The sequence below is a fragment of the Oryctolagus cuniculus genome, chromosome 13, assembly GCF_051225735.1.
Source record: "Oryctolagus cuniculus isolate XC-2025 breed Fujian yellow rabbit chromosome 13, ASM5122573v1, whole genome shotgun sequence".
Classification (NCBI taxonomy): Eukaryota; Metazoa; Chordata; class Mammalia; order Lagomorpha; family Leporidae; genus Oryctolagus; species Oryctolagus cuniculus.
Genome location: NC_142879.1, coordinates 12,819,596 through 12,840,459, shown reverse-complemented (window position 1 = coordinate 12,840,459; position 20,864 = coordinate 12,819,596). Strand labels below are relative to the sequence as shown.

The 20,864-nt window shown below is 36.0% G+C and overlaps 1 protein-coding gene across 6 annotated transcripts in view; it reads left to right on the top strand.

The window, feature by feature from the left end:
- Positions 1-20,864, top strand: part of KCNT2 (potassium sodium-activated channel subfamily T member 2) — a 409,716-nt gene that overhangs the window by 229,522 nt on the left and 159,330 nt on the right. For all 6 annotated transcript variants that reach the window (XR_016219489.1, XM_089312023.1, XM_051820440.3 and 3 more), the window contains one exon: positions 6,977-7,085. Coding sequence is in view for 5 of the 6 variants with exons in the window: in XM_089312023.1 (XP_089168149.1) it covers positions 6,977-7,085 (109 nt within the window). In the remaining variant the exon portion in view is untranslated. The remainder of the gene's footprint in view (positions 1-6,976; positions 7,086-20,864) is intronic.

Sequence of the window (20,864 nt, the reverse complement as noted above, 5' to 3'; positions counted from 1 at the left end):
GCCAATATGAGTTTTGATAAATGCAAAAAGGTCCAGAATGCTATGCCCTGGCTTCTTTAATGTTTTCTTGTCTCTGGTAGACTCTTCATGAACATTGAACCATTGCTGAGCCTAATAGTATGGATAACATGTGTAGTTTAATTTGATTAAAATTATTTGACCTAATGTTCTTTCTTTTTTTTTAAAGATTTATTTATTTATTTGAAAGTTTTAGTTACACAAAGAGAGAAGGAGAACCAGGGAGAGAAAGAGAGAGAGGTCTTCCATCTGCTGATTCACTCTCCAACTGGCCACAGTGGCTCTTCCATCTGCTGATTCACTCTCCAACTGGACAGTGGCTGGAGCTGCGCCAGTCCAAAGCCAGGAGCCAGGAGCTTCTTCCTGCTCTCCCACATTGGTGTAAGCCAAAGAACTTGGGCCATCTTCCATTGATTTCCCAGGCCACAGTAGAGCTGGATCAGAAGTGGAGCAGCTGGGACCCGAACAGGCACCCATATGGGATGCCGGAAGTGCAAACTGCGGCTTTACCTGCTATGCCACAGTGCTGGCCCCTGATCCTAATTTTCTACTTGTGAATAGCCAGATATTATAAAATGTAACAACAGATTTTCATTGCTTGGAATCTGTTCAGTTTTTGGCTCACATATTTCCTTTTATGTATTTTATTTAAGACAACTTCTGAATTGTCTTTGTATTTATAGAAAATATATGTCCTATTTGAACCATATTAAAATGGATTATGATAACCTAAGCAATTTTAAAAATTCAGTCAAATGTTAAATCAATTGTAGATTATATGGATTTTCTATTTCAGAATTACTTCAGTTTTTGATATTAGTATACGTATGCTGTATGTGTAATAATCTAACCTTAAACTTTATTTATTTGAGAGGCAGAGAAGCGATCATATAGACAGTGAGTCCCCTTTTGCTGGCTTATTCCCCACACGACAGCAATGGCCAAGGCTGGGCTGGGGTCAAAGCCAGGAGTCATCAGTGCAGTCCAAGTCTCCCACATGTGTGGCAGGAATATAATTAGTTGAGTTGTCACCACTGCCTCCCAGGGTTAGCACTGGAATCAAGAGCTAGAACTGGAATTCGAACCCAGGTACTCCAATGTGGGATGCTAGTGTCTCAATCGCTGGACTCAATGTCCATTCCTAATTTTAAATTTTAAACCTTTTTTTTTTTTTCCAGTCTACCTTTCAGATACAGGAGATGTGATTTTAAACAAAAAAGGTCCTGGCCTGAAAGTATTTTTGAGACTAATCTAATGTAAAGGCTTTACAGGGACTTCTGTGAATAAATTGTTCTCTGGGCACATATTATATTTTGCAAGAACTTTTTTTTTTATTATTTTTTTTTGTTATTTGTGCATTTTATTTTTTTTTTAACTTTTATTTAATGCATATAATTTTCCAAAGTACGACTTATGGATTACAATGGCTTTCCCCCCATACCGTCCCTCCCACCCACAACCCTCCCCTTTCCCATTCCCTCTCCCCTTCCATTCACATCAAGATTCATTTTCGATTATCTTAATATACAGAAGATCAGCTTAGTATACATTAAGTATGGATTTCAACAGTTTGCTCCCACACAGAAACATAAAGTGAAAAATAATAGATGATTTTTTTAAATGATGATGAAATCAGAGCAGACCTATTGTCATGTTTAATCCCAGTGAGAGTCAAGTTGGGAATTGATAATTTTTTTTTTTTTTTTTTTTTTTACAGAGGATCAGTTTAGTATGCATTAAGTAAGGATTTCAACAGTTTGCACCCCCATAGAAACACAAAGTGAAATATATTGTTTGAGTACTCGTTATAGCATTAAATCTCGATGTACAGCACATTAAGGATAGAGATCCTACATGAGGAGTAAGTGCACAGTGACTCCTGTTGTTGACTTTACCAATTGACACTCCTGTCTATGGCATCAGTAATCTCCCTATGCTCTAGTCATGAGTTTCCAAGGCTATGGAAGCCCTCTGAGTTCTCCGACTCTTATCTTGTTTAGACAAGGTCATAGTCAAAGTGGAGATTCTCTCCTCCCTTCAGAGAAAGGTACCTCCTTCTTTGATGACCTGTTCTTTCCACTGGGATCTCACTCGCAGAGATCTTTTGCCAGAGTGTCTTGGCTTTCCATGCCTGAAATACTCTCATGAGCTTTTCAGCCAGCTCCGAATGCCTTTAGGGCTGATTCTGAGGCCAGAGTGCTATTTAGGACATCTGCCATTCTATGAGTCTGCTGAGTATCTCACTTCCCATGTTGGATCACTCTCCCCTTTATTTACTCCATCAGTTAGCGTTAGCAGGTACTAGACTTGTCTAAGTGCTCCCTTTGACTCCCAGTCCCTTCACCATGACCAACTGTGAACTGAAATTGATCACCTGGAACAGTGAGATGGCATTGGTACATGCCACCTCGATGGGATTGAATTGGAATCCCCTGGTATGCTTCCAACTCCACCACTTGGGGCAAGTCAGCCTGAGCATGTCCCAAATTATACATCTCTTCCCTCTCTTATTCCCACTCTTATGTTTAACAGGGATCACATTTCAGTTAATTTTCAACACTTAAGAATAACTGTGTATTAATTACAGAATTAAACCAGTCATATTAAGTAGAACAGACAAAAAAACTACTAAGAGGGATAATGTATTAAGTTGTTCATTAACAGTCAGGGCTATGCTGATCAAGTCACCGTTTCCCATAGTGTCCATTTCACTTCACCAGGTTTCCTTTCTGGTGTTCAGTCAGTTGTCACTGATCAGGGAGAACATATGGTATTTGTCTCTTGAAAATGTTGATAAGTGCAAAACATTCGTGAGTTTGATTACATTCATTACCATGCATTGTATTTCAGCTATCAGGTATACCCAATACATATCCTTCATTGCAGCATATGAGGGCACTTCAAAAATCTTGTAGAAAATGGAAGGAAGGGCCGGCGCCGTGGCTCAATAGGCTAATCCTCCACCTTGCGGCGCCGGCACACCGGGTTCTAGTCCCGGTTGGGGCGCCGGATTCTGTCCCGGTTGCCCCTCTTCCAGGCCAGCCCTCTGCTGTGGCCCGGGAGTGCAGTGGAGGATGGCCCAGGTGCTTCGGCCCTGCACCCCATGGGAGACCAGGAAAAGCACCTGGCTCCTGGCTCCTGCCATTGGATCAGCGTGGTGTGCCGGCCGCAGCGCGCCGGCCGCGGCGGCCATTGGAGGGTGAACCAACGGCAAAAAGGAAGACCTTTCTCTCTGTCTCTCTCTCTCACTGTCCACTCTGCCTGTCAAAAATAAAAAAAAAAAAAAAAAAAAAAAAAAAAAAAAAAAAATTTTATTACCATTTTCTGGATAATAGACTCCACTTGAGAATCTAGTGACAGTTACAAATTCTTATGGGTAGGGTGGTAAATAATTCATGTATAAAACATAATTAAAATTTCCAAGTTTTTTCATGGATCATTTTGATTTCAAACAATCACTGATGTAGGTAAAGTGATTTATTGCAAGTTCATAAAAAATCAACGAATAATTTTTAGAGGCATCTGTTTGAAAATTTAAATTTTATGTAGCTAGTGTTTGCTGATTTGATTTCTGGGCAAACTGACTTTAAGTGAAATGTTCTGCTTTCAGTTTCAGCAGACCCCTAGGTGACCTCATAAGGGCTTCTGTTATCTTCCATTATTACATAGCCTTCTTTTTTCAGTTATCACAATCAATATTTTTACTTTTTGATTACAAAAAAATAACATCTTCTTTAAGGATAATTCATCAGAAAGAAAGTTAAAAATATCATTCTCATCTTTGGCTTATGAATTAAAAATATTTTATATGCTAGTTTCATTATCTGCATTAGGAAAATATTACTTTTCTATTCTTCATGTGACATTTATGCCATAGCATATTGCTCTTTCTCATTTAATAATGTACCACAGGATTATTAATATTTTTTCTGTTCTTCAGAGGGCATAAAACATGAATAAAACATGGAAGAATATGGGACTTTAGGATAAGTGCTTCATCCTGGCTCTTCATTCCTTTAATTGCAATATTTACCCAAAGCTTTATATGTGTGTGATGCTTTATCTGTTCTAATGCGTCATACTATCTCTGTGGAGCAAATACTGCTTTCCTTACTTTTTCTTACTTATCTGTGAGGTGCAAGGGAATGATGGGTGCTAAGGATGAGCTAGGGGGAGAAAAGTAGAGACATGGACTTCACTTTCACTGAGCTTCCCATTGAGTGAAGAATAACTTTCAAAAATACTGCACATTAGATGGTGTTGATGATATGACCAACTAGCACAGACTTCTACCCTAATGTCCAGGTAGTCACAAGAAAAGACTTCCCCTACATGTGACTTCTTATCAGGGTTGAGAGGCATGAGCACAGGCTAGCTTAAGAAACCCTGTTCTAAACAGACACTTCCTCGATTGTTAAATCAACAACAGGAGTCACTGTGCACTTACTCCCCATGTGGGATCCCTGTCCTTAATGTGTTGTACTATGCGAATTAATGGTAAGACTAGTATTCAAACAGTACTTTATACTTTGTGTGTCTGTGTAGGTGTAAGCTGTTGAAATCTTTACTTAGTATATACTGTTGATCTTCTCTATATAAAGATAATTAAAAATGAATCTTAATGAAGAATGGGATGGTAGAGGGAGTAGGAGATGGGGTGGTTTGCGGGTGGGGGGTTGTTATGGGGGGGAACCGCTATAATCCAAAAGTTGTACTTTCAAAATTTATATTTATTAAATAAAAGTTAAAAAAAGAAAAAAATAGACACTTTCATTAGGAATGTTGGAGGTTGGGGAGTGAAGAATGAATTTTATGGCTGAAGTCAAGTAAAAGGACTGGGAAAGTCCTTTAGGGACGATGAAGTAAAGGGTATTAAAAGTCTTGTTAAGAAGTTTGGACTTGGTGCTAACAGATACGAAACCATTGTGGGCTTTTAAGCAGCTGGAAGTACAATCATTACATTTTAGTTGGAAAGTATGCTATATCTGATAAGGAGGAAAACTAGTGAAAACAAGGATAAAGCTGAGCTGGGCTGACTCGAAAGCTGTTTTCTTAGCTATGAGCCAATTTTGGACTCAGGTGTGGTACTATGGCTGGAGATAAGTGGTCACATTTAAGTAATATTTAGAGGGCATAATCCACAAGTCTTGAGAACTGACTTTAGGTGTAGGGTGAGACAGGAGAGTTGAAGATTTGGCATGTGGTAATGTCCTCCTCTGGGAAAAGAGAGGGTTGTCAGCAGGAATAGGAGTTACATTTGTGATAAGAATGTCAAAGAAGAACCCAGGGCAGGTGACAGGGCAAAAGAGAACCCTTTAGAGAGGCAGTGGTGTGCAAGTCTAATGTTTTAAGTAAAATAAGAGTAGTGAGATGTACACATCAAATATCCTAACAACAATCAAATTTTGTACTTTGGGGATTTACTCATATATTAATTGCTCTTATGGCAGAAAGAGAGAGCGAGAGAGAGAGAGACAATAAATCTTCCATTGACTGGTTCACTCCCCAAATGCTCACAACAGCCAGAGCTGGATCAGGCCTAAGCTAGGAGCCAGGACCTTCATCCTGATCTCCCACATGGGTAGAAGGGTCCAAGCACTTGAGGTATCAATAAGCTGGATTGGAAGCAGAACAGCTGGAACTCAAATGGGCATTCTGATGTGTGATGCTGGCATTGCAATCGGCTTAACCTGGCATTGCAAGTAGACTTAACCTGGCTGTGCCACAATGCTAGTCCCCAAAACCTCATATTGAAGAGACTGGATCTGTAGTAACTTTTCTGTATTCATGCATCCTATAAGCTCTCTTGTAAATACCTGAGTCCAGGATTTCTTAATCTAAAATTCATGATTTTCCCACATGCTTTTTTTTTAATTAAGTAGATATTACTTTTTTGAGCAGGTTTTGGTTTACAGAGAACTACACAAAAAATACAAATAATTTCCACATCTGTCTTATGCATTCCCCATTCCCTCATTTATATAGTCTGCCAATGTAGTACACTTTTTTTTACAGTTGATGAACCAATAGTAATACATTATTTAACTAGTCCACAGTTTACATGAAATTTCACTCTGTGTCACCCTTTGGGTGGACTCTGACAAATGCATAACCATATGGATCCACCAGCAGTTATGATCTCACTCAGCATTGTTTCACTGCCCTAAGAATCCCCTCTGCTTCACCGGCACATCCCTCTGCCGGCCGCGAGCACTAAGCTTCTGGTGTCCTCTGATTTCTGTATGTCTCCATAGTTTGGTCTTTTCTAGAATGTCAGGTACTTGGAATCATGCAGTATGTAGCCTTTTCAGATTGGCTTTTTCACTTACATTTGAGATTCTGCATGTCTTTTTTGTGACATTTTCATTGTATGGATTTAGCACAGTCAGATTAGTTCAGTCTGCTAAGGATGGAAGACAGAGGAGGGATGATCACCTGGTGATCAGCCAGGAAGCACCCACTACTCCCTCGATTCTGTCCTGCGGCTCCATCTTGGCAACCTAATCCAATCCAATCACTTTCCGAGGGCCCTGCCTTCAGATATTGTAACTGCTTGTATTTGCCAGTCTTTCCAAATATGTCAATATTTTAAGTCTATTCATTCTTTTCCTCTTTGCAAATTGCAATGACTACCAAAGTTATTAGTTGCACTTTTAACTGCTGTGGAGGCTTCTGACTCACGGGGATATTCTGAGAAAAAGCAAACAGTTTTAGGGTTGTCTGATTACTCCCATCTGTATCTCTGCCAATTTCTAAGTGCTGATAACCACCATTGAGTGACTGAGGTGTTATTCCCTTACAGATAGGATGTGCCCTTGAAAGTTAATCATTGTGAATTGTTTTGTGTGTTTAGTTTGTAACTGTGGTTATGATTGTTCAATAATCTGAATGCTTGATGTTTTTTACATTGGATAAATTTTTAAGTTTGATTCCTGATATTTTGACTTTGTCATTTTAGGATCACCAAACAATTTTAAGAGCTTGGGCTGTAAAAGATTTTGCTCCAAATTGCCCTTTGTATGTGCAGATCTTAAAGCCTGAAAATAAATTTCATATCAAGTTTGCTGGTAAGTTTTTCCCTTGAATGAGATCCTTTCTTCAAACTCCCATTACAATCATTAGAATCTGTGGAACAGAAAGGAATTCTTTTTATCACTTGATATTAGAGTATATCTTCACTTTAATATGTGACACAACAATAATTTTGAGTGAGTCTTTACTTTTTTAAATATAATTTGATAATTTTTACTGTGGAATTTACTGATTACCTTTGTCAGCCTGAATTAACAGTGACAGATTCATGTATTACCTAAACGCAAGTTTTATATGCTCCATTTATTTATACTCAGATTTACAGCTACACATATGGTACTTTGCTGTAGATTGTTTAATACACATACTTGATTATCATGAAATAACTGAATATATCAAATTATATTCAGGTATATTTAAATAGATTTAACTTGAGATGGACTTTGAAAAAGTTTCAAGAAAAAAGACAGATGTGAGTTTGTTTTGTGAGACATTATTTTTAAAATAACGAAGTTATACTTTGAATTGTTCCAGAAGTGAACAATAAAATGGTACGTGCTTTTTATAAAGGCTTCTATAGGATAAAGGAACTAATTCTGATTTTGTTAGCAATTTATGTACATATGTTTCTCAAAAACATAACAGCCTTATTATATTTTATAGTATACTTCATCTTAATAGCCTAAACTCTTAAGTCATTAAAATGTAAGTCATTTTATCAATCAATGTATCAACAAAATCAATTTCTTTCAGAACATGTGTTTACATTATTAAACTGCTTGCCTAATACTATATGATATTGCAATGAAAATGCTAAACACGTAGAAAATCGAAAATAATAAGGAAACCCTGAAATTGTTGCTATTCAATTTATCTTATGTCTTTTGACTTCCCATAAATGATGTCATAATTTTTTTCTAAGATTATATACGCATAGAAAACAACTTAAAGTAATGACTCTCAACCCTGGCTGCATGTTAGTGTCTCTTTAGAGGATTTTATTTTAAAGGTCACAGATATTCTGAGATGGCTCCAGGGCTTCTCTAAACCTATTACCTAAATGGAAAGCTAAAAATAAAGTATTTCTCTGGTAAATGAGCTTGTGAAATTACATGGAAAAGTATGTATAAATGATTCAATCTAAACACGTTGCATATATAAGTAGCATTCAATAAATCCCAATTGTTTATGTAAAAGTCAGACGACTTTTTAAAAATTATTTAACAAAATGAGTTATTTTTGAAAAATTTTAATTATGTCCACCATGACTTGCTGTTACACAATTTTTTCTGTGGCAATAATGATGTGAGCACTAGACAACATCTGAAAATATGAAGTTAAAATTGAGCCTCATCACTTAAGTCTTCAATAAACAAATTAATATATGAACTCTAATTCCCTTTCTTATTCAATGGCTGTAATATAAATGATGTCTCAGTTCTATTGGTTAGGGTTGGCGGTATGGCTTTAAATGAATACTATGAGAAAAGCATTAGAGATTCAATATATGGTACTGAATCTGCATTTTAAAATAATATGTAGCTTGGAGAAAATAGTTAAAAATTTTTGAATGTGGCATAACTGAAATTCAGAACAGATTTCAGCTTTTTACACCATCTTTATACAGTCCATTGATAAGCTCCCCACAGATGGATCATACTCACATGTGTACTCATAGAAACAAAAAAATTTGATTTGCATTGCTCCTCCTTACAGTTATTGTTTTGTCATTATTTTGGTGAGCCCTAATCATTAAAATGCATGCATTATGTAAAAATTCTCTACCAACTGTTTTCTCCATATTTGTCAACACTTGTGGAGATTCTTTTCAGTACTGTCTAAAATCTTTCATTTCTAGGGCTACAGTATTTGAGGAGAATTCTTTTTACATTATGAAAGTTTGATTAAAATGCCAGAAAAGGCTTCTGACGTGATATACAAGGCTCTGAAACAAAGATATTTTATATCTCACCATGAGGTTAAAAGACTCTGGATTTACTTTCAAAAGACAATATATATAGCTTTCACTTAGTTTGTACAGTAGATTGTTAAGGTAACAGTCTCCAAAGAACAATGCTCCCTGTGGCTGTGTTGAGCTGCAAAATGTGATGTTGCAGCTTTTTACCATGAGCAGATGAAATCTGTTTCCCCAACCCTTCTATGTGGGATTGCTTGGTGGCTGGCTTTGACCAACAGAATATAATAGAAGTCACTCTCTGTGACTGCAGAAACTAAGCATTGAAAGGTCAGGCAATTTCTGTTTTCCCTTTATTGGAACACTTCCTAGAGATTACGTAAGAAGAAGCCTAATAGAGCCTTGTGAGTGATGAAAAAGCACGTGAAAAGTGAGGTGCACCCACTTGTTCAACCCCCAACTTACTTTCTTTTTTAAATAATTTATCTTATGGGGGCTAGCACTGTGGTGTAGTGGTTAAAGATGCCACCTGCAGTTTCGGCATACCATATAGGCACTGCTTCCTAACCCAGCTGCTCCACTTTCTATCCAGCTTCTGCTATGGCCTGGGAAAGTAGTAGAAATGGCCCAACTCCTTGGGCCCTTGCACCAGTGTGGGAGACCTGGAAGAAGCTCCTGGCTCCTGGCTTCGGATTGGCACAGCTCCAGCCATTGCAGCCCCTCCTCTCTCTGTGTAACTCTGACTTTCAAATAAAGAAGTTTCTTTAAAATTATTTATTTATTTATTTGAAAGACAGAGCTACAGAGAGGTAGAGGCAGAGAGACAGAGAGAGGTCGTCCATCCACTGGTTCTCTCCCCAGATGGCCACAATGGCTGTAGCTGAGCCAAACTGAAGCCAGGAGCCAGGAGCTTCTTCCAGGTCTCCCAGGTGGGTGCAAGGGCCCAAGGACTTGGGCCATCTTGTACTGCTTTTCAGGCCATAGCAGAGAGCTGGCTCGGAAGTGGATCAGCTGGGACTCGAACCGGTGCCCATACTTTCTAGCCAACCCAAGTCTAATGCTGACTCACAGGGTTTTCAGAAATAAAACATTGGTTGTTTTTAGTCACTGATTTTGGAGATACTGTTTTTTCCATAGATAATGGATATTGTTTGTGATAAATTAATAGTTAACTTTAAATCACCTCACTTAATAATATTCATTACAGTCTTGTTCTTGAGTCTCATGGATTTTAAAAAAAGAATGATTCCAACTTTCACAAGGTATTAACGTGACAGATTTTTCTTTCTATTTATTTAAATACCCTCTTCAGCATACTTCATATGATGAATTCATATTTATGCATTTTAAAAAGTAAATGCATGTTATTTAAAGATGCATGAAATCTCAGAGAACTTCAAAATTCCACTTATAAATGTATGAAATATTAGTAGGCAGAGCACTGAGGCAGTCAGCCACTGTGCCTTTGTGCAGAAATAATCTTCATCTCTTTATGCATCTCTTTCTTCTTAACTGTTGACCGTAGGCATTCATTACTCCAAATTGAGTTATTCTACTTTATTTAAATAAATTTTCACATGAATTATTAGAATGTTAATTGTAATTTAAATAGTGTTCCTCACTTTGAGTATATCCAAAAAGGAAAATGCCATGTGGATGTGATTTAAGCAATTGAAAAGACTGGAGCATGTTCTTGATCAGATCAAGAGAGGAAAGTAACAATAATGAACCTAGAGACAGACAGCAAGAATAAAATGCCCAGGAGAATAATAGTTGCGATAAGCAGATCTCTGAATACAAATTCCAGTTTAATACAATTTATGGGGCGATTCAAGTAAAAGAAAACTATAATTCTCCGTAAATTAGTTTAGTTTTATAACCACACATTTCCAAAGAAAAGAAACATTAAAATGTTTCTCATAGGAAAAGAAAGTTTACTTTTAGCCATTTGTCCATTTTATAAACACATTTGTCAAAATAAACTAATTAAAACTGCAAATTTTGCAATGGGACATTCCTTGGTTAAATCTTTGTTCTATATATTAATATCATGACCTCAGATTTCTTCATCTCTTTAAGCTTAAATTTTTCAACTTATTTTTTAACATATATTTATTTATTTGAAAGTCAGTTACACAGAGAGAAGATAGGCAGAGAGATAGAGAGGTCTTCCATCTGCTGGTTCACTCCTCAGTTGGCCACAATGGCTGGGCTGCGCCAATCCGAAGGCAGGAGCCAGGAGCTTCCTCCGGGTCTCTGTCATGGGTACAGAGGCCCAAGGACTTGGGCCATCCTCCACTGCTTCCCCAGGGCATAGCAGAGAGCTGGATGGGGAGTGGAGCAGCTGGGACTTGAACCAGGGCCCATATGGAATGCCCGTGCCTCAGGCCAGGGCTTTAACCTGTTGCGCCACAGTACTGGCCCCAGATTTTTCAATTTATAAACGTTTGTAAAGAGAAACTACCCTTAAGGTTTTTTTGCACCATTAAACAGTACCCATCAAAGTGATTAATAATGTGGATGCTTATTTTTCATCCTTACATCAAATGTGTATTATATTTATTTTCCAGAAAAATAACTGTGTCTTCCTTGAGACATACAGCTTACAAACAGCTTATTACAGAAATTCAAAAAAAGCTCATAATTCTAAATAGTAAACAATTTTCCAGAAAAAAGAAAAAGTATATCTCCAAATAATTTGATGGAACTAACATAGTCTTGATTAGAAATAATTAAGGATAGTATTAGAAGTGATATTTAGAAACCAATTTGTTATCATAGTTGAAAAATTATATAAAACACATTAGCAAAGAAAGTCAACTAACATTGGAAAACAGATATTTGGTCACTAATTTGAAATTATTCTGAAAGTAGATTATCATTTTAAAGGACAATAATTATTATTTCAGGGGCCGGCACCGTGGCTCACTTGGTTAATCCTCCGCCTTTGGTGCTGGCATCCCATATTGGCACGGGATTCTAGTCCCGGTTGCTCTTCTTCCACTCCAGCTCTCTGCTGTGGCCTGGGAAGGCAGTGGAGGATGGCCCAAGTGCTTGGGCCCCTTCACCTGCGTAGGAGACCGGGAAGAAGCACCTGGCTGCTGGCTTTGGATCGGCGTAGCTCTGACCATAGCGGCCAATATTGCGGGTGAACCAATGGAAGGAAGACCTTTCTCTCTCTCTCTCACTGTCTAACTCATCTGTCAAATTAAAAAAGAATAATTATCATTTCAATGTATGTAGAAAAAGTGTTTGAAGTAGAATGTAAGATCCACTCACCATATTAAAAAGTCATGAAAACAAAGACTGTTAGAAAACTAGGACAGAAAGAACTTCTTAATAAGACAAATCATCTTCAAAATAACCTTAAAAAACTTAATGGACACATATTGAAAGTCTGTGTTTAAAGTTAGGTGTCAACATGACTGTCTACTAAATTGTTTTTATATAGTATTTGCTTCTGGAAATATTAAGTTTGTAGAATAGTTGGAAAGTAAAGACATAAGCATTGGAAGATAAGAATTTAAATTGGCACTGTCCACATATCATCAGGTACTCTGCAAGGAAAATTCAAAGTTTTTGTTTTCTTCCTATATCTATGTTCCTTAGAGGAGCTCACCCATCTGTAAGATTTACAGAATTAAATCCTGTCTTCAGTATCATCTGTGAATGCCCACTTTAACTCTGATGGCATAGTCAATATCTCAGATCAGATTTCTGATAGCCATTTCAAAATTAAGATGTCTGAAGATAGTTACTGATTTTCTGTGACTTAACACCTGTTTCTCACCCATTTGCACAAGAGGAAACCTGTGAATCATTCTTCCATTCTGTGTATCTAATCCATGCAAGTCTCAGAAGTTAGACTCCTTGTGTAGATCAGTTTTGTTTGCTACTAACCTAGTCCGTGCTGTGAACACGTATCACTTAGGTTATTCCAAATAAGACCCTTTTAACCTCTTCTGAACATTCACAAGTTGTATCTGTGAGCTGACTGCTTCTTTTCAGATTCTGCAGCACATTAACAGTCTGAAGAGCCATTGTATATTGTGGTAGGCAGTGAGCTACATCTCAGTACCTCAGTGTCCACCCACAGTCCATGGTTTCCTTTTTCTAGAATTCAGATGCCACTGTTCTTTTACAGAATCATTGTTTTTAAAGGATTCTTTCTTGTGGACTATTTTTTGTCAACTTTTGTGTCTCTTTTCCAGTGAGAAACATTTTTACCAACATGATATTTATGTAAGAAGTGGCCATCAGGACTCAAACAAATGACAGAGGCAAAGGCAGTGTGTTCCATATCTGTGACTAAAATAAAAATAGGGTTTTGTAACATCTTGTTTTCTTTGTCAAACTCTTGTGGGATGGGTAGTTCCAGTAAAGCCTGTCCAAGGTTGACTATCTGATCTAACATTATTTAGAAAAAAGTAATGTCCCCATGTTGTTCAGCCCTTCATAAATGGTTTAACTTTAGTTGCTAAACTATGAAGACAAGATCAAAAAATTATGGTAATTTGATTTTCAGACATGTTTGTGTAGCTCAAAATTTAATCAGACTAAAATCTAGCTCATTTTTCCTGTTCTACTCTACATTCCAAAAATGATCAAGCATATGAAAGCATACACACACACACACACATACACACACCCAAACAGAATATGTATACCTTTCTAGTAAGAGTTTCTTTATTGAGAAACCTTGAATGAACATTAAGAATATATTTTGCTCTCAAATTAATCAATTTTATCTAAAAAAATTTGCTGTTTATCTCCCAGTCCAGAGGAACCCCCTTAGACATCATTAGGAGGTTAATTCAAGAAAAAAGAGCAAATTAATAGCTAAATTTAAGATCATACTATCCCAATGCCCCCAAGAAAGTGTTATATCATCTGGAAATATTCTGTTCGCTTTTTTTCCATGTCTAATTTTCTTCAGACGTGGGTTCACTTCTTTTTAAGAAATATAAGATGTCACAAGCAAATTTGTTATTTTTCAGGGACAAGTACAAGTGAAGAATGTAAGAAACAATTAGTAAATTGAATTGTGACTTATTTTCCATGTTTGATTATGATATTCTCCATATAAAAGAATGTGACTGTAGTTCATGAATGAAAGAAATGAAATCGTATCTCCATAGTAGAGTGTTGACTGAATGAAATACTTTCTGCTTCACAAATAAAACATGCCCAGGAGAATGAATCACTATACTAAAACAGTAGGAGTCAGTTCCCCCATCAATTAAAAAAAAAAAAAAAACACTTAATTTTAATACGGTTAAAATACAAGCAAGAGTAAATATTTTTAGAAGTATCATGGACAATGTTGTATAAAGATATATCTCTTAGAGTTAATAGTATGACTAACATCATAAAAACAATATTGTCTAACATATACATGCACACACCAAACACACACACACACACACACACACACACATATTGGAGAAATTATTTAACCAAAAAAGTCAAGCTTTGGCCTCAGCTTAGCCACTATCTATTTTTTTTTTTTTTTTTACTGAAACACCAGACATTTCAATGCCTCACTTTTCTCTATCCAAAAAAGAGAGTGGGAAAATATTTCAAAGCAAGATAAATATTGGAAATTATCTTAGCTGTTTCTAAATAACATATGGATGCTCAGGCTTGACTTTCACCAAATGGTGAAGTGTGAGTTTTTCATGCTGACTTTTTTCATTTCCCATAGAACACCCACATAGACATCTTTTTAAACTTCATTCTTACAACCTACTTAAGAACAAAATGCTTTGAATTCCTATGTTTTCAAAATATAAAACATCAAACTTTTAAAAATTCTCAATTTAGCAGAATAGAAATCTGTCCTTTTAAATGTTTTTATTGTGGAGATCAACAGAAACTAACATAACACCATATTCAAAACCAGCCTTATCTGGAGTGTCTTTAACTTTTTTTTTTTCACTCTTTTTTACTTTGAAAAAAAAAATCAGAATTATAGATTTAAAACAAGAAAAACTTGTATTCCCTCCTTCTCCAGTCAACAATTGTTAACATTTTGCCATGTTTTCTTAAACTTATCTCTATGTATACATATACATACACATAAACACACACACACACATGCACACACACATTTTTTTCCTCCAGAATTCTTCTAATAAGATAGAGGACACACTTCTACATAGACATCCTAACATTTTTATATCTAACATGGTAAAGGATAATTCCATGGATCCATTTGAAATTCAAGAATTGGCAATTGTCCCCAAAATGTCCCCTAAAACTATATTTAAATGCAATACTAAATAATAGTTACACTTTAATTGCATCTACTTTTTCCCTTTCTTTTTGAAAAAGTTTATTTACAGAGTTTAGAATCACAGAAGAGTAGTATGAATAATACAGAGGGTTATCAGATGCCATTCACATCTGATATCTTCCCTTGATGTGAATGCCTTATGTTATCATGGTCTGTTTCACGAAAACAAGAAATTAACATGGACATATTTCTAAGTGAAGTATCTTCTTGGATTTTCATCTTTATAACAAAAATTAATAACATCTTTTTCCTTTTTGTAGCATTTAAAGTTTAATATGTGGATCTGTTACACAGCACAACCATCTGTCCTGTTTATTCTGTTTGACACTTGATTAAATTGACATTGAACATGAGGTGTTTCAAGCCATTTTCTTGTGGGCCAGTCATGATTTAATTAACTCAAATATCTTGATACTTTATTCATTAGTTTTCTTAAAGTTGTATTATATTTCTTAAATTTTCAATATCATGATCCTGAAAACCAGAGTAGAATATTCCTCTGGCTTTGGAAAATGCCAAGTATATTCTGTTTATCGCAGATCTATCATTTCCAGTTTGTAATTAATTCCTTGATATACATGTTTTATGAAGAATGCCATATATATCCTTTTAACCCTCTTTTATTCAAAAACTCCTCTTGCTTCCTACTGTGAGCAAGTTGTAGGCACTAGAGAATCAGTGGTGAACAAAGTGATCTAATTGTCCATTCCAGTGCCAATTTTTCTCATTGTTTTTACTTTTCATCTTTTAGCAGTGAGTGATGCTGTGTGCTTTTACATGAAGGCCCATAATGCCACCTCAACCTCTGGCATAATCTGGTAGACCTCCTTCCTGCCTTTGCCACCCTCTGTACATATCAAAACTCAGCATCCAATTGTGTTCCTGTCTCTGAGAACTTGGCTTGATAAATTTATCTATCGGATAGATCAACAATACTTAGTTAAATTTTTATGATTTAATATAACTCACCCTGACACAATTGCTTTGCCTTGAAAAGACTCTCCAAAAATACACTTTTTATGTACAAAGGATTAGATCTTTATAGTAGTATAGCCAGCAAATAGAGATGACAACTGCTAAAATGGAATAGTTAATGTGTCATTGCCATGGATCCTGCATACTCCCCCCCCACACACACACGCATAAGTTAATGTGTGTAATTGTAAGCTAGATTTTATTAAGGACTTGGTAATGCTGGGAAATGTTGCGCGCACTGGAGAGGACAACACCCTCTCCCCCACCACACCATGGGATGATTATTTAGCAAGCTAGTGTAGTTGTTCAGGTGAGAGACTCTGACTAATTGAACTAGGTTGGTGATAATGGAAGCAGAATGAGAACAGATCTATGAACCATTTCATGTGTATTCTGTAGACTTAATACTCAATTTACTGCTAACCAAAGGAGAGCGAGAAATCATTTCACTTTGTTTGTAACTCATTTTTGTTAGTACACCTTCACATTTAATGTGAGTTAATTCTACTTTGGCAAATATAGATATGAGTAGTTCCTGAATATGAAAATAAGAAGAAACTGATGAGAATATGGTGTGGTGAATTCTCAGAAACTGAAAAATTTAATGTGAGTACAAAAATGCAGAGAATTAGCAGAGATTAGGTTTGAAAAACAGCGCAGAGATAAAATTATGAAAAAATATGTGATCCATTTTTTTAAGGATATTGAACATTAGGATAGGGAAAGTCCTCAAGAATTTTCCAGCAGAATGTAATATCAAAACTTGAGTTCTTAGAGCTCTCGTGTGTAATACTGAGAAGTGCTAGACAGGTAGCGGCTATGTGAGTGAATTTCTTGTGGGTGGTAGTAAAAGAATGCATTCGCAGAAATCCAAAGTGGATGAAGACATCAGCTAACATTTGTATATACAATTACATGGAGATTTCATGAGGAAATCATATGAGCTACACTTAATTTTAAATGAATTTAAATAAAACACAACTAGTGAAATTTATTTATTTATTGTAGGAATAAATATGGTAAGAAACAAAATATCTACCCATATGAGAATGAGTGCATGAAACATATGTAAATGGGGTTTACTATAATCCAACTATGAATCATTAGAAGTTATATTAAGATAAATGCTAATACTAGTGAAATAAGCAGCATTAGAGATTCTTTAAAATAGGTTAAAATCTTGTTAATACAATTCATGTACATAAAATTATGTCATTTTTATGAAGGAATATACAAGAGGACTTCAAAAATAAATGGAAAATGGTATTAAAAGGGACTTATTTTGATGCAAAATATTTTTGAAATTCATGTATACAGAAATTTTCAAAAAGTTTACAAAATTGTGTATTATGAAAAAAGTGCATCAGTTTCAAGATATTTTACAGCAAAATAAGCATGGTTTAATTCCATTTTCCACCACTATTTTGAAGTCCTGTTGTGTAATGTTAGGTGAAAATTAGGTTTGTTAATGATAATTGCTTTTAATTTATTCATGGATTTTTGGATTATCCCATTTTTCCTACAAGGTCTAAATTACCAAGACTAATTAATGTCACGATAAAATTAGTCAATAGCTATGTATAAGCAGAGAGAAAATTATTTACTGAATTATAACAAGAAATTATGTTTGCATATACCACAATAATGTCTTTATGTGAACCAATTATGCTAGTATGACTGTATTAAATATAATGTTTGAATTTATGAATATATACAATTAGAGTATTTTTATATTTTAAATCTATAATATTGATGATTTTAATTTAACCAGTTTCATTTGTGCTAATGTCATACTTCTTTTTTTCCAAATTTTTAAATTTTAATTTGTAATAAGTTTATACCAGATTCACTATGATTTGTAGATCCACTTCTAAGCACATAATGATATTTCCTTCCTTCCACTTCTCTCTCCAACTCTCCTTCCTTCTCTCTTTTTTAGTTTTTGAGATAACATATTTTAAACTTATTAAACATAAAAGGCTTGATACTTTACCAAATAAGAATTTTATAAGTAAAAAGCAAAAGACCCTAGTTTAGTGGATTATAGACAGTGCTATAAAAATAATTGAATGGAAAAATTACCATTTCACGTATATGCAATAAATCTTAAATTAATCAAAGGTCATTTTAAAACTATAGTAGAATAACATTCTTAACCATTGGTTGACAAAATTATAAAACAAATTTTTACAAAACTATATTTATAGCAATACTGGTACACAGATATTTCTTTCTTTTTGCTTTCTTTTTCTTTGTTTTTTTTTTTTTTTTGCTTTCAAACTTTTATTTAATGAATATAAATTTCCAAAGTACAGCTTAAGCATTACAATGGCTTCCCCCCCCATAACTTCCCTCCCACCCGCAACCCTCCCCTTTACCACTCCCTCTCCCCTTCCATTCACATCAAGATTCATTTTCAATTCTCTTTATATACAGAAGATCAGTTTAGCATACATTAAGTAAAGATTTCAACAGTTTGCTCCCACACAGAAACACAAAGTGTAAAATACTGTTTGAGTACTAGTTAGAGCATTAAATCTCAATGTACAGCACACTAAGGACAAAGATCCTACATGAGGAGTAAGTGCACAGTGACTCCTGTTGTTGACTTAACAATTTGACACTCTTGTTTATGGCATCAGTAATCTCTCTAGGCTCTTGTCATGAGTTGCCAAGGCAATGGAAGCCTTTTGGGTTTGCCGGCTTCAATCTTATTCTGACAGGGTCATAGTCAAAGTGGAAGTTCTCTCCTCCCTTCAGAGAAAGGTACCTCCTTCTTTGATGGCCCATTCTTTCTGCTGGGATCTCACTCACAGAGATCTTTCATTTAGGCCCTCCCCCCCCCCCCTTGGCTTTCCATGCCTGAAATACTCTCATGGGCTTTTCAGCCAGATCCGCATGCCTTAAGGGCTGATTCTGTGGCCAGAGTGCTATTTAGGACATCTGCCATTCTATGAGTCTGCTGTGTATCCTGCTTCCCATGATGGATCGTTCTCTCCCTTTTTGATTCTATCAGTTAGTATTAGTAGACACTAGTCTTGTTTGTGTGATCCCTTTGACTCTTAGACCTATCAGTGTGATCAATTGTGAACAGAAATTGATTACTTGGACTAGTGAGATGGCATTGGTACATGCCACCTTGAAGGTATTTTCTTTTACAGAACTTTACCAGAGTTCTTGCATTGCACTTAGTGGTTTCTTCTTTGACTCCCTTCTTCAGTGACAGTTCTTGTAAGGTTGGAGTCAATCTAAACTCTTGATTTTAATGCATATGTACAAAAAAAGATGGAGAAATACAGATACATCTGCTAGTATATATGCTTGTAATCCCTGGCTGTTTCTCTCAGAGAAACTAGAAGCAATGACTTCCCTGTAGCAATGAGTGCACTGAATGTTCCTATCTTGATAACTAATAATCATTCTCCAATAAAAGGAATTAAAGGAGCTAGAATTCCTTTGGCTATTCCTTGACTACAAGCCAGGTAATTAATTTTTAATTCAGTTGTGGCAGGAAAAATACAGAAAGTAAGGAATTCCTTGGAATAATGTAAGAGCCTGTCAATTTGACACTCTTGTTTATGGCATCAGTAATCACCCTAGGCTCTTGTCATGAGCTGCCAAGGCTATGGAAGCCCCCTGAGTTCACTGACTCTGATCATATTTAGACAAGGCCATGGTCAAAGTGGAAGTTCTCTCCTCCCTTCAGAGAAAGGTACCTCCTTCTTTGATGACCCATTCTTTCCACTGGGATCTCACTCGTGGAGATCTTTCATTTAGGTTTTTTTTTTTTTTTTTTTTTTTTTTTTTCCCCCAGAGTGTCTTGGCTTTCCATGCCCGAAATACTCTCATGGGCTTTTCAGCCAGATCCGCATGCCTTAAGGGCTGATTCTGAGGCCAGAGTGCTGTTAGGACATCTGCCATTCTATGGGTCTGCTGTGTATCTCACTTCCCATGTTGGATCATTCTCTCCCTTTTTGATTCTATCAGCTAGTATTTGCAGACACTAGTCTTGTTTATGTGATCCCTTCGGTTCTTAGTCCTATCATTATGATCAATTGTGAACAGAAACTGATCACTGGGACTAGTGAGATGGCATTGGTACATGCCACTTTGATGGGATTGAATTGGAATCCCCTGGTATGTTTCTAACTCTACCGTTTGTGGTAAGTCAGCTTGAGCATGTCCCCAATTGCACATCTCTTCCCTCTCTTTTTCAGTTAAGTTTCAGCACTTAAGAAGAATTGTGTATTGATTACAGTATTCAACCAAAAGTATTAAGTAGAACAAACAAACAAAAAATACTAAGAGGGATAACATATTAAGTTGCTCATCAACAGTCAGGGTGAGCGCTGATCAAGTCACCGTTTCTCATAGTGTTCGTTTCACTTTAACAGGTTTCCTTTTTGGTGCTCAGTTTGTTGTCTTTTTAAAATTTTAGCTCCCTCCCATAAAAGAGAACATGCAATATTTGTCTCTGGAACTGGCTTTTATCACTCAACATGATGCCCTCCATTGTGTCCATTTTGCTGCAAATAGTGGAATTTCATTCTTTTTTATAGCTGAGTAATATTCCATAGTATATATATACCATGTGTTGTTTATCCATTTAACTGATGGTGGAAATCTTGG